The sequence below is a fragment of the Manis pentadactyla genome, chromosome 1 (genome assembly GCF_030020395.1).
Source record: "Manis pentadactyla isolate mManPen7 chromosome 1, mManPen7.hap1, whole genome shotgun sequence".
NCBI classification, from domain to species: Eukaryota; Metazoa; Chordata; class Mammalia; order Pholidota; family Manidae; genus Manis; species Manis pentadactyla.
Window position 1 is genome coordinate 178,699,688 of NC_080019.1, and position 14,494 is coordinate 178,714,181.

Sequence of the window (14,494 nt, forward strand, 5' to 3'; positions counted from 1 at the left end):
CCCCACTCCTCCCCCTCCAGTCACTGGCACCCACTAATCTATTTTCTGTCTCAATAGGTTTGCCTATTCTAGACACTTCATGGGCACAGAAGCATTCAACAGGTGGCCTTTTGTGTCTGGCTTCTTTCACTTAGCATAATGTTTCCAGTGTTCATACACATTACAGCATATCTCAGAGTCTTATTCCTTTTTATGGCTGTTTAATCCATTTCTAAACCCCCAGGGATTCTTCCATTGCTTCTCTCCTGCCAGCTGTGGGGCTACAGGGATGGGGGGAACCACAGTCAGGGCCACATAAAAGAGCCCTCATCCTGGTAGTGCTCAGAAAGAAGAAACAGATCCCTCAGTATCATCACCAACATCCTTACAATCTTATTCAGGTAGAAATATGACAAGGACAGTTATGTCAGATCAACCAACAGTCTTAACTAGACCGGCCTGTGCAGAGCACATATGTAGCAGCTTCCACATACTCTCCAGATGGCCATGTGGCCACACCTGGCAATTAAAGGTAAGGCCCAGTGTCATCTGGGAAGAATGATGTGCTTGACTCTTTCTACAAGCTTTTGGTGGCCTGCTCCTAAATTGTAAATTCATGGTCTAACCTATGAATTCCTTCTCACTTGAGTTGTCTTTTGCTCAGATCAAAGCCTTCTAGGGAGTAATCCCCCATGTTTAATCCCAGGACAAATAGTTCTTGCAAATGCCCTAATTTCCACATGCATCTCCATGTCAAGTTGTTGATTTGACTTCCCAGTGGCCTGAGTCAGCAGCTTATTAAAAGGCATAACCTCAGATATTCTTAGAGCTATTCTTGATGTTCCCATCTTTTTCTTCTCCTTTCTAATAGAAAGTAGACAAGGAATTATCATGCTTATTTGCAAAAGAGGAGGTGGAGGCCCAGTAAGGGCAAGAGATCAATATGCATTAGCAAAAGGTGAAAAACTGATAGGTGTTCCTACACACTATCCTACTTCTCCGCATGTACCAAGTGGGTCCTACGTCCTGTCCCACTTCTCTGGATGTACCAAGCACATACAAGAGAGGACTAGTTAACTAAACACTCCTTCAAGGGAGGAAGTGAAAGAAAAATGACAGTCAGTTTTCAATTATCCAGGTTTGAGGTTACATATTAAAACCTGAGCTGTATGCTTCCTGCCACCAGCCCATGTTATCCTCTATTATTAGGTAGCACATACCCAGAACATGACCTAGCTTAACAGCAAGACATCTCAGCATCCCTCCCCACCCGAGTTCTCCAACACAAACTCAACCATAAACAAAAGAAATAGGGCAAATTGACATATATGTACTTTATGTGTGGGTCCCAAAGAAAACCAGGCCTGTACCAGGTCCAGTCTGAGGAAAAGGTTTGCGAGCAGCAAAATCCCTGTCCCCCCTTCCCCCAGCACCGCAGGCAGCCGCACGTGCTTCTTACCCGCCCTTCAAACTTGGCAGGGGCTCCTTCTTTTACGCACAGGTTCCGAGGGGGCAAAATGAAAGCAGGGGCCTCGGCCAGAGGCATGGAGCCGACTCCTGAGCAATCCACAGTGAGGGAGGTTTTGACAAGGTGTGTTGAGGCAGCCAGCTTCACATCGCCCATGGTCTGCAGACAGGAGGGAAGACCAGGTCAGATGAGAACACACAGGGCCCTGTCTTCCCTGCGGGTGGCTGGTGAGCTGATGGGGCCCCAGTGCCAGGGGTTTTACAGAGCGCAGGTGCGCCATGAGGTCAGGCAGGGCCCACCTGGAGCTCTTCTCTGGGTCCTCCGCACACCAGGCTGTCAGGGTGAGGCCCAGCCTGCCCCAGAGTCACAGCCCGCCCTTCCCAAAACCTCCTGGAGAACTTCTAGAAAAGGGGCAGCTGGGGCAGGAACAGAGGTAACAGGATGGTTCTCAGAGTGTTTACAATGGTATCTAAAACCAGTACTTAATAGTCATTGGCCCTTCAGAGTCAACGTCTACATTAGGCTCCCATGGCAAAACGTAACAGCTGCTTTTGCGGAAGCTGCAAGAACTCACAGGCTAAAGAAAAACGGGATCAGATCCATACTCCAAGAAAAGAAAGAGTCTGGGGTTGATAGGGCAAGGATCCTGAGTGAGGTAGGAATGTGTGGTTGAATGAAGGTGAGTCAGCGAGGCTAGGGAGGATACCCCACTTCTGGGGACTCAAATCTGAAAAAGGCTCAAAGGTCACAGACCAGCAGAGACGGGAACGTTTCAGGATAATACAGGCTAAACCCCCGTTTATACTGAGGCCCGGGGAGGCTACGTCACTTGCCCAAAGGCACAAAGCAAAACGATGGCAAGTCTGGCAAGGATACCTCAGGCTCCTGACTGCTGGCCTGGGGCCCCACTGGGACCAGACAAGAGTCCAAGGGGCGCTGGCAGTTTAGCTGGAATAAAGGGACTTCCCTAGGATCAGCTCCAGAAGTGGGATTAGTCACAGGTATGAATCTGAGTTCTTGGTTGCAAACAACTAAAACTGACTCTGGCTTTGATAAATAGAGAAGGGATTTGTTGGAAAGATAGAGAAGGGGAGAGCTCCCCAAATCCACAGGAATGGCTGGAGAACAGGGCTGAGAAAACAGGCAGCAGTTGAGAGAAGCTGGGTTGTCGGACCCCAGCCAAGGTCACTGGACACCTGGGGCTACACCTGGAATATAGCCTAAACATCTCTGTTCCAGGTTCCAAGTCCAGGAGTGAGCCTCCCTAGCCTGGGACAGCTGCGGGTTAGCGACCATGACTTAGCACAGAATCCGTGGCTCCTGGCCTATCTATCACCTGCATGCAGCCAACACCTGCTCAAGTGAAGAGAACAGTATTCCTAGCTTTTATTCTTCTGTTCACTTTCTTAGGATCTTCAGTCACACAATTAAATCCCACGCTGTGAGCTGGGTAAGCTGACACAATGAACAGTGGTGTCTCGGATGTGCAATAAGTTAAAATTTAATAACATGTAACAACAACAAAAAAAATAGGGACATAAGTTCAAGTTAAACTAACAAAGAGCTAGGTTTGTTTTTAATAGGACACTTCCCCTACTTGACAAATCCAGCTTTCACTTTCACTGAAAAGGTATTAGTTTTGCAAACAAAATCCTTTCCAAACGATAAGATTCAGATTCACTGCAGCAGGTTAACAATAAAAACATACAGAGCACTCACTACCTACCAGAAGTAATCTAAGCACTTTATAAGTAATAGCTTATTTGCTCCTTACCACAACCCTATGCAACAGATAATCTCATCATCCCCATTTTGTGGATTAGAAACTGAGACACTGTGAGATTAAGAAATTTTCCCAAGGTCATGGCATTTAGTAGGGAGCAAAACTGGCATTAGAACCCAGACATCTGTCACCAGAGTCCCTGTACCTAACCACTGGGCCCTCTTGCCTTCTGTAAGCAGTCAGAGTGACTGGTGGGAAGGGGATCGAATGTTGGGGTTACAAGGGAGACAACTGACAGCTGCTACCACACACACATAGAATCAAGATTTTCTGTATGTCAAAACATATTACCAACATTAAAAGATGGTTGATAACCTGGGATAAAATGCAACAAAAACAAAAGACTAGGATACTTTACATAAAACAAGAAAACAAATACCATATGACTTCACTTATATTTAGAGTCTAAAAATAAATGAACAAACAAGCAAACAAACAAAAAACCAGCAATAGACTCCTAAGTACAGAGAACAGACTGGTGGGGGGAGGGGGATGAGCAAAATAGGTGAAGGGCATAAAAAGGTACAAACTTTCCAATTATGAAATAAATTAGTCACGGGGATGAAAGGTGCAGCAAAGGGTATGCAGTCACTAATATAAAAGCTTTGCATGGTGACAGATGGCACCTACTCTCACTGTGGTGAGCACTTAGTAATGCATGTTGCCAAATCACTACGTTGGACCCCTGAAGCCAATATAATATTGTATGTCAACTACACTTCAATAAAAGAATTAAACATCAAAATTATACATAACTTTTTAATGCAAAAAAAAAGTTGTTCCAGATCTTCCTAACCATCTGAACTTCTATATAGAGCTTTTAATAGCAGAAAGAAGCAAGCAAGCAGCCTGACAGATATGTGGGCAGAGGCTTTGACTTGGATGGATCGCAGAAGATGGACAAATGACCACCGAACAGACGACATGCTGCCTCGCCTCAGTAAGGATCCAAGAGCACAAATGAAGAACAAGCTATTATCTTTAAAAAATGAACCAAACTGACATTAGAAAAAAAAGATAACATAAAATGCCAGTAAGACTGTGGTGAGGTAGTCATGCTCATACCTTCATGGGGGAAGATATAGTGCAATATTTCTGGAAAGCAATTTGGCAAAAAGATTCTGAAAAAATGTCCATCTCTTTTCCCAGTAATCCTACATTTAAAACTATATTATTGGGGGTAAAATCAGAGCAGCAGCCCCCAATTTATATATAAGAATGCCAAGCACGTCATAGCAAAAGAAATAGAAAAATCTATAAAGACAAATACCATACTATTTTATCTGTATGTGGGTTCTAAAAAACAAGTGAACAATCAAATAAAACAAAAATAGACTCATAGACACAAAGAATAGACTGGTGGTTGCCATGAAGGGGGTGGGGGTACAGATGAAGGGGGAAAATTAGCATGAATGTTTGATACCTTGATCTCTGTGATGGTTACATGGGTGTGTAAACATGTCAAAATTCATTGAGCTGTACACTAAGATTTATGCATTGTACTGTATGTATCTCAATTTAAAATAAACAACTAGTTTTAAAATCACATTAAATAGAAAGAAAAATACCCAGTTAACTATCTAACAGATTGGCTAAACACTGGAATATCAGGTAGTTATATGACTGTATATTTATAGGAAAATGATAATAGATACAGAAATTTTAAACTAAAAATTTTTATTACAGATAATTTCAAACATACAGAAAAGAAAGAATACTAAAATGAGCACCTCAAATATCCATCACCTAGATTCAACAATTAACATTTTTCTGTATTTATATCATGTTTGCACATGTGTTTGCAGAGCCATTTCAAGTAAACATGATATTTTTAATGGCAAGAATCAGTATATACTCATTCACCCAATTAAAACCTCCTTATTGAACATCTACTATGTGCCAAGATAGGTACCAGTGAACAGCCAGCCCCACATGTGTATGGTGAGTGTGGCAACTTGGGAGCAGGGCAGGAATGGGGTTGGTATATCTCGCACAGCCACCTCGGATCACAGCCCCGAGGGGTCGCTGCTCCCTCTGTCCTCCACTGACCCTGCAGTGAGGTGACAGCTGCACTCTGTGGGCAGGCCAGCTCCAGGGGTGGGTGGGGAGGGGCAGGCATCATGAAGACCAGACCACGCCACAAATCTAGGGCACTGCCACTTTCCAGCTGTGAGCTGAGCAAGGTACTTCAACCCTCTGGGCCTGTTTCCTTTTTTGTAAAAAGGGAATAATATCTAACTCACATATCTGAATCAAACCTCACATGGAGGGTTTGAATGAGAGCATATATAAAACACAGAGTACAGCAAAAAGGGATTCCTCAGTGGCAGCCAATATCATCATCCACTGTCCCACTGCAGGCCACAGACCCTTTTCACCGAGACAGCCAGAGGCCCGGACCAGACCAGCCACGCCACCTTCAGGGCAAGGGTATCTGAGTGGAGTTATGGTATAGCAGCAGGATACAGATGGCAGAACCCCATGGGAAGATGGGGAAGGAGGAACTGACGCCCCCTGGCGGCCCCCTGTAGCACTGTGGCCTGGATTGCAGCAGCACCATTTAATAGCCACGGCGTAAGATCCCACTGTGCCGGGCACTAATCTCGCTGAGTCCCCACAGGCCTGCATGGCCGTTCTGACTATGCTCCTTCAGAAAAGAGGGCACCGTGGCTCAGAAAGCCCACTGAACTTGTCCCAGGTCACATAGCTAAGTAGAAACCAAACTGAAGTTTGACTGCAGTCACACCCTTTTGGATTCCTAGAGCACCCACGACCCAGACTGGGTGTTTCCGGCTTCCTCAGGAAAGGGAGCTGCAATAGGTAAAGGCTTGGGAGTTGCACAGAGGAAGGGGGACAGGGAATGTGCCTCCCTACTGTCCTCAGCTGGCTCAAGATTCTCCTACCTCTGCTTTTCACTAGGAATGGTGACATCAAGCTTAGGACCCTCTCTGCAAATCCTCTTGATCCAAGATCTCTGAGGTCCGTCTAAATCTCCTGAAGGCCCTCAGTGCTAGCCTCCAGAAGAACATGCTTGGCCTCAAGAAGATGGGAGGAGTCATCCACCCCTAGGGGAAGTCTGGCTTTGTGGTTAGAAAAGGAATCGGCAAGTCAATACAGCCAAGAAACATCCAGTCCCAGCAAGGTGGTTGTTGGGGGCAGTTCCTTAACAACCACGTGAGCAGGACGAGAGCCCAGGCCCGGGCTGGCCAGACACACCAAACAGCCCCATTCAGCCCATCGCCCCACCCACTGCCATCAGCAGCATAAACAGACTCAGTCCACATGGACAATTAATGGTTGTGGACATATTTGGAATGCTCTATCAGAATACTAATAATAATATTAATAAATCAAACCAAACCATTCCTTCCAAGCCCTTGTTCAGCCTGGTGACCGCATTCCAATTGAGAGTACTAGAGGGGTGGGTAACTTCTGCAATAACTTCTCTATTAGGCAGAGCAGTGCTCAGTGGCTGGAATAAAACACACCCTGCTGGGGGGTTTTGTTCAATACCCATTAAATGCAGTTCAAAGGACAGAGAAGTAAGAAAAGAAAAAATGGAGGAGGGAGTCAAAAAGAGCTGTGGGCCGAGAGCTGGAAGCGGCCCCCACAGTCATTCAATGCTTATGCCAAACCTCACCTCCAAATAAGGTTTTCACAAGTAACTGTAATTTATTAATCATTCAAAGCAACAGTAAGTTAAGTTGACTTTAGTTTGATCAAAAGCATTTAAAATAGTCTCTTGAACCCAAAAAGGAACATTTTCAACTATGGCCAAAAGAAAGTGCAACTCTAAGGCAAAAAGACTCAGACAGAAAGTTAAAAATCAGGGATTGAGTTATGTGGCCCAAAAGGCTTAGAGAAACCAGCTGTCCCCTTGCCTAGCCAAAGTGCATAAATTTTAAATGATCATTGCCTTTAAGCACCTGACCCAGCAGCAAGGCATCCTGGAAATTTCATACCTCCTGTATGAGGGAAGGCTCCCCGCAAGCGCGGCACTCCAAACCGGCCACACACCAGCCTTGGCCCTTCTGAGACTGCAAACCACCCAGGTGCAAATGCCCCAGGCAATGACAGCTCCTCTCTCCCCTCCTTGATCCTCCCGTGCTGCACTCAAATCCGGACAAATTCCCTAATCACCCAGCAGGGAGCTGCTCCCAGGCTGTGGGCAGGTGCCAGGCTGACATGCTGTGATCCACAGGAGCAAACACTGGCACAGGGCCCCGCACTCAAGAACGGACGAGCCTTACCGTGGCCTCTTCCCCGGGCAGCACTCCCGTGAGTCGGGAGTGTGTGTGCAGCCACACTTTGCCACTCTACTGCAGAGATTCCTGTCCAAAGTCCGTCTGAGAAGGAAGACAGTGAAGGAGGGCCAGGGACACCAGAGCCCAGCACCAGACTGAAAGTTAAGGGGTGTTTGTCTGACTCTGCTTGCAGATGTTGCAACTTGCCTTCTGCTGGGCAGCCAACTTCACCCGGTCAGGGAGATCTGTTGTTTTAATCAGCCCAGCTGGGGTGACCTTTGAAACCCCTGACTGCCAGCTATAGAGGCTCTCAATGGAGTCCCAGGGAAACAAGGGGTGGCAGCTCTCAGGTTTTCACTTGCTCACAGCTGCAGATTCCAAGCTGAGTGCGGAGCATCAGGAGGCACTGTCAAGCAGGGCTGAGCCATCGGATGTGCTGGGCACACCCCCAACTCCACATCTGGCCTAGAATGCCTCTCATCCATGGGCACATCCGGCCTGGGATTACCAGCCAGGGCTCATGGGACATTTGCCTCCTGGGACCCAGCTCCCTCCTCCGTAAGCTAAAGAAGCCCTGTTTATGGTCCCTGGAGTGGGAGGCAAGCCCACAGAGCAGATAGATGGGGAATTCCTGTGCTGCAGCTGTCTTAAGGAATCTGGGCTGAGATTTAAACAAGGTTCCACTGACGATGTTCATGTCACACACAGGACGTAGCAGCGCCAGTCCCAACCCCTGAAGAGCTTCAGCCGTCCTTGGCACATACCTCTAAGGCATGGTAGTGAGGTGGTACCCAGCTGAGACCCCCTCCTCCAGGGAGAGGATTTCCATAGTTCCAAAGAAATCTCTCATCCTATACTGATGTTTGAATCAGGTAAGAAGTTAAGCTTTTCCATTGGGTTCTGTCTGATTCTTGAGTTAACTGGTGTCTCATAACACCTAGGTGATTATGAGCAATTTGTAATCTCACTAGCTCAGCAATTCTCAAACTTTTTGGTCTCAGGGCCCCTTTATGCTCTTAAAAATCTTTATGCAACTAAAAATTGTTGAGGCTCCCAAAGAGATTTCACTTCTGAGTTATTGCTATCAATATGTATTATATTAGAAATTAAAATAAATATTAATTCATTTAAAAACATCAATAATGAGCCCACATAAATGACACTTTTAAAAGAAAAATGTTTTCTAAAACAAAAAAAAATTGGTAAGAAGAGTTGTTCATTTTTGCAAGCTTCTTTCATGTCTAGCTTAATGGAAGACAGCTAGATTTTCATATCTGCTTTTGCAGCCAGTATGTTGCGGTATCACAGTATTTGTAGCTGTTAGAAAACTCCACCTGAGAGAGAAAGAGAGTGAAAAAGGCAAGTGACATCTTACTACAAGAATGATTTGCACCTCATTTCTAGAAGAGTCTCAGGGACCCTAAGGATCCCCAAGACACACTTTGCTTTAGCCTATCCTTACTCTTCCTGTCACCACCTGCTCTCACGTCTGTCCTAAAAATGTTTAAGAGGAAGGAACAAGTGATTTTATAGGAGTCATGGTGTGAGGCTTTGAAGAACATGAGGGAAAGAAGGTGAATTAATACCTGTTTGATTCCACCTTTCCTTCCAAACAGAATGACTGGACAAATGTGGACCACAGAGGTTTGAAGCCTTAGACAGATACTAATGGAGAGAAAACCTTTAAATCAATTCAGTCCTTGGCCAAGAATGAATATATATGCCACAGTCTGGAAGACCCTGCACATGGTAGATAGTTGAAATTATTTTATGACTAACAAAGGAAGAAATGAATTAAAAAAACAATGCTGTTCACCACTGAGGAATGGAGGTGAATCTGGATCTAAGTGTTATTCAGTGGAGGTCTCTGGTGGTAGGAGAAGAACTGGGGAGTCTTTTTGATCTGGACAGAACCAAGAACAACGCCTTGGACAGAAACATGAAGGTGTGTCTATCAAACCTGTGGACTACACTAAGCCAGCAGGAAGAACTAACACATTGGATGTTAAATACAACCCTGAAAGGTCAGCAAAATTGGCCCGAGCTGGGAAGAAGTTTAAAAGAACAATTTTTAAATTCCTGTACTTAGGCTCGAAAGCAAAAGCAAAATAACTGGCCAAGTACAAAACAGATGACTGTAAACACTGGACACAGACTCCCAGCCCCACGGGGTTAGGGCAGGTCCCGTGTGAGCAGCACATCAGATCCCTGATGTTGTCTTTGCCCCACACATCTTAGTTGGCAGCCAGGCAGTTGTATGGTTATATGATTACCATCTGTCTCCCCAACCAGAGCCCAAGTTCCACCAGGGCACAGGTCTTGTGTGTTTCATTCACTGCTGGATCTCCAGCAGCTCGGATACTGATGAGCACATAGTAAGTTCTCAATAAATACTTGTGGAATACATGAATGAATGGAAATTTGGGCTTAAAACAAACATACGAAAATCACTTCCAAACTCTGACACCACTTAATTTTACTGTACTGAGAATCTCATGAATGTTAGAGGATGTAGGGAAAGGAGTGGGTAAACAGGTAACAACAATAAAAAATCTATCCTCCTGGGACCTACAGGCATTTGGTTCCACACTCATGCATGCCAGTGTAGCTCGAACTCTGGCATGTTAACTTGTGTATCCATTCTACTCTTTGCTTCTCAGTCTTCCAGTATGTGAAATGGGCATAACAGCATCCTGCCCTGTATATACTCCATGGGTGTCCTCCTGGTATTTCTGCACTACCCAGATCAGGTCTCTGAGTTCCCAAGAGAAATCACACAAAGCCAGCCCACTCTGTCCCCCATAGCTGTTCTTCCCTGACCCACGAGGCAGCTTCTCCCTCCCTATGGATTCCTGAACCTTTCCTCTTGCAAAACATATTAAAAGGGCTGGGTTTCTGCAGGCAGATGAACTGCCCACACCAGCCTAGCCACATCAGCAGAACAGCAGACCCTGGGTGGCAGGAGGACGTCTGCTTAGCAACACCATCCCAAGAGCCCACATCTCTGGGAGAAAGTTATTTTGAAATTTTCTTAAAAGGGGACACACACACACAGATCAAATCAAATGAACACATCCAAATGCACACACAGTGTGAACGAGCAAGGCCTGGTCTCCTTGAGCTGCTCTCTTCCTGTTGGGAATTCTTACTTACTTTGGGATTTAATGAGAACAGGCTGAAAGAAGTCTTCTACAATAAAAGTCACATGCAAAGAAATCAAAGCCAGAACCAGAAACCCCGAGTATAACTACATTAGCCAAATGCACATTCCTATCACAATCTAGCAACAAGCCTTAAGTTCCCTCTTTTCATTATCAGGTATCATTGCTACAGAAGTAAGTTTGGGGTCACAAGAGTGTTTAGCCAACCATCCCTTTCTTAAACACCATGTCTTCTTTTTGCATGCTGCTAAGCAATACAACTCTGCCCTGTTTTTAAACCCCATTAAATAGGCACTGTGAGTACTCAGGTAGGGGCAGCCCTAAAACCCTCAGTTCTCAGGAGCGCAGGAATTTGATTCAGGCAACAGGAATGATGCTCATGGCTTCCATCCTCAGATGCTACACAGTGAGGAACAGACTGTTCTGCAGTCAGATGTCATGTTGTCCATTACTAAACTGTGTGGCCTGAGGCAAGTAACAGACTCTGAGGGTCTGGGTTTACTCATCTGTAAAATGGGGCTACTACTAATGCCGCTGCCACTACTGCAGGGTTGCTATGAAGGTCAGCATTATGTATAAAAAGGTCCCAGCACAGTCCCTGGTACAGAGTAAGTGCTCAGTCCATAGTGGCTGCTATTATTGTTAATGCTGTTACTGTTTCTAGAATAGCTGTCAGACGCTCAGAGGATAGAAGCAGCCTGGGCCAAGTAGGAAGCCTCAGGAGAAACCAAAAGGTGTCTCTGGAGGTTAAATGGCCCCAAAGAGTCAGCAACTATGCTCATGGTGGCTTTGCCACAAGCAGATTTGTGACCCTAAAAACGTCACTTCTCTTCTCAGGTCCTCTCTAAGTGGACTAAAGTGTCTGTCTGGATATCTTCTGCTCTACTGCATGTGTGTCTCTGGGCCTGCTGCCAGCTCTCCAAAGGACACTGGGCAGGTAAGAAAGGTGACAGGAGGGGAAGCCAAGTCCAGAGCAGGGACAAGCTATGGCAGGGAACCAGGAGAGGAGGAAAGAAGAGACCCAGGCCCACCACACAGGGCTTTGCCGTCCATGCAGCTGAGCCAGGCAGGTACACCTGCTCCTCAAGGCAGGTGGCCAAGACACCCGCACAGGCCACGAAGACTAAGGCCTGGGCCAGTGCTAGGAATGGGCACCTGTGTAGTTACTCCAGCTTCTCAGCCTCTGGCCAGCTCCCAGGTCGAGCCTCTGATTCAATAAGGTCTGTCCAGAGAGGGGCTGGGCTGAAAGAGCTGAGGAGAAGACACCAGAAAAAGAAAGAACCAGTAACAGCTACTGTTTAACTATGTGTCAGGCATGGGCATAAACTTAAAGTGACTTGTCTCATTTAATCCCTTAGCAGAGTGGCAAATATTGACAGCAAAATCAATAGGGCAGGACAATGGGGAGTATTATTCACTCATAAAGTGAATATGTTCTTTCTGCTACTTTATTCCTCCTCTCCCCCCCCACCAGTTCAGCCAACATTTAGTAATCTAGTGTCAGAGGGATGAAGGGAGATCTAGGAAGGGGAGGGAGAGGGAGTGAAGAGAAGGGTCACCACTCTGTGCTATGAGTAGCCTGGCCCTGCCCCTACTTTCCTGATCTTCAGAGAAGCCTAGGAAAGCTTGGAAAAGAAGGCCCAGGAAGTGACGCAGACACGTGATTCTGCCATCACACCCACCCTGTAGGGGGTTCTAAGTAGCTTCTCTACCTCCAAACTGGCATGTCCCATCCCTTCCTTATGAACTGGCCTGAAGCACAGTCTGCCCCTCTGCTTTCTGCAGGATGCTGGTCCTGTAGCAATGACCTGAAGGGACAGGCCCAGAGGACCTTGTGCTGGGAGGACCCTTTGGCTTTAGAACATGGATGCACATGTACTACGAGCAGAGTTCACCAGACCTGGCAGTTTCTGCTCCTTTTCTGCAGGGTTTAGGGAAGATGCCAGCATCACATGGTCTGTTTCTTCTGGAAAAGCATTAGCTCTGGGGCTGGACTGGCACCTGACTGATTTGAGAGAGAAGGAGGAGGATACTTCTGTATGAGTCCTGCCTCTCTGTGTAAGAGCCTCAGGCATTAGACAGGAACACTGTCTTCCAAGGAGAGGGCCAGCAGGAAGCACTGCAGACAGGAGGGGCTGCAGAGATGTGGAATGCTGATAAGAATGGAGGCTGAGTTTGAGGACTGTTCTCCAGCCACAAGCCGTCCATCCGCAGCTGCTGCTGGACCTTCCGGGCCCAAGGCAGTTGCCATCACCCACCCGGCTCTAGCATGCCCACAGTTCATTCAAGCGTCCTTTACTGAAAAGCCTGGGGATACTTCTTTTGCAAATCCTCTCACACATGACACAGTATAGGAGAATGAGGCACAGTGAGCTGACCAGTCAGTTCCTAAAGGCTCCTGGATTTGAAATTTGAATTTGCAGTCTTTTTCTAATTAGTCCACTACACAATCTCCCTCCTCTGGCTGAAGCAAAGGCCTGGCAAACAGTATTACAGATTTCCAGTTTTCCTTCCAGTCTTGGTGAGCACTGAGACAAGAGGGCAAGTACTTAGAGCAGGGGAATGGGGAGGGAGCCGAGATGAGACGGGCTGTCTCCAACATGCCAGAAGAGGGAGGGTCCTAAGTCCAGGTGGGTTTTCCCATGCAATTTACAGGTTGGCCACTTTAGCTAGAGAGAGGACCAATTCCTAGTCTAGGATAGAGCCCAGAACTGCATCAAAAACACAGCTAGAGTAACCACCAGTCCTAGGACACAAGTATCAACAAATTGACAAGCTAAGAACTAAGCTAGGTGATACTGGACAGCCAGTGGGCTTCCGTGAGGGATCCTGAACCTGCCTCTGCCAGTTAGTAGCCTGATGACCTTCACTGATTTACTTAGACCTCAATTCCCCATCTGTAAATCTGTTTTGTAGGGCTCTGTGGAGATTAGAGGCAACCACAAGTATCTAACACAAAGTAAATAGTCAAAATGCCCAATACGTAGTAATCGTGATATGTAGAATAGTTTCTAACAATGGCTGGCACACAGCAATCACTCAACAAATTGTGACTTTCTAACAATAATTATGATGAAGAAATCAGAGGTATATTTCACTCACATGTTCTAATCCATTTAAATATTGAAGAAAATATCTCCCTATCACAAAGAATAGATTAATTATTCACACTCGCATGTTGACTTTTTATCAGTTACTTGCCATTGGCTAGACAATATGCTTGCTCTCACCCTCTCAAACTACTGTTAGTGCACTGGAATATGGCTGGATTGCAGAATGTGAGGGCTGGAAGGGAACTTAAATCTTCTGGTTCAACTTTTTCTACTGATGAGGAAACTGGTACCCAGAGTGGACCAATGTATCCTCAAGGATGAGCACAGGGATCTCTGAGGTTTGCAAAGCACAGAGAACGGGCCAGGACCATCTAAGCAGGTGAGCTCCGAAACAGAGCTGAGCTGGGGAGGGGCGAAGGTGGTACATGTCTAAGAGAAAGGAAACTCATCAGGGAAAAGGATGGATGGATGAGTTTTGAGAGCTACACAGTCATTAAATTGACTGAGACTAGGTTCTGAAGGGCCTAGAAGACAGCAATTCTTTCAGGTAGGTTTACTTAAAATTAACATCAACCTACTGACAACTTACTATATGCTTTCCTAATCAAGATCTCACTTCAAGTTCATAAGATACTGAGATATGCTATAACCCCATTTTATTGATAAGAAATCTGAGGCTCAAAGACCAATGGACTTGTAGACCAACTAACTCGCCTAAGCTCATATAGCTAATAAAGCAGAACCAGAATCCAGTCCTTCTTAACTCCAAATTCTAGCTCAATTTGATAACATGCTCAGGAAGGATT

At 46.0% G+C, this 14,494-nt stretch overlaps 1 protein-coding gene and 1 long non-coding RNA gene across 5 annotated transcripts in view; one reads left to right on the forward strand and one right to left on the reverse strand.

Moving 5' to 3' along the window:
* Positions 1-14,494, reverse strand: part of MYLK (myosin light chain kinase) — a 263,764-nt gene that overhangs the window by 170,970 nt on the left and 78,300 nt on the right. For 2 of the 4 annotated variants that reach the window (XM_057503366.1, XM_057503362.1), the window contains exon 2: positions 1,439-1,606. In XM_057503366.1, the coding sequence (XP_057359349.1) occupies positions 1,439-1,603 (165 nt within the window). In that variant the 5' untranslated portion in view covers positions 1,604-1,606. Of the gene's footprint in view, positions 1-1,438; positions 1,607-7,475; positions 7,617-14,494 lie in introns of those variants that run through there. The other 2 variants (XM_036905492.2, XM_057503372.1) reach the window with 2 other exon arrangements.
* LOC118922620 (uncharacterized) lies at positions 5,636-9,914 on the forward strand. Its single transcript, XR_005028829.2, has 3 exons — positions 5,636-6,372; positions 8,183-8,346; positions 9,091-9,914. It is a non-coding gene; the product is annotated as an uncharacterized LOC118922620 (long non-coding RNA).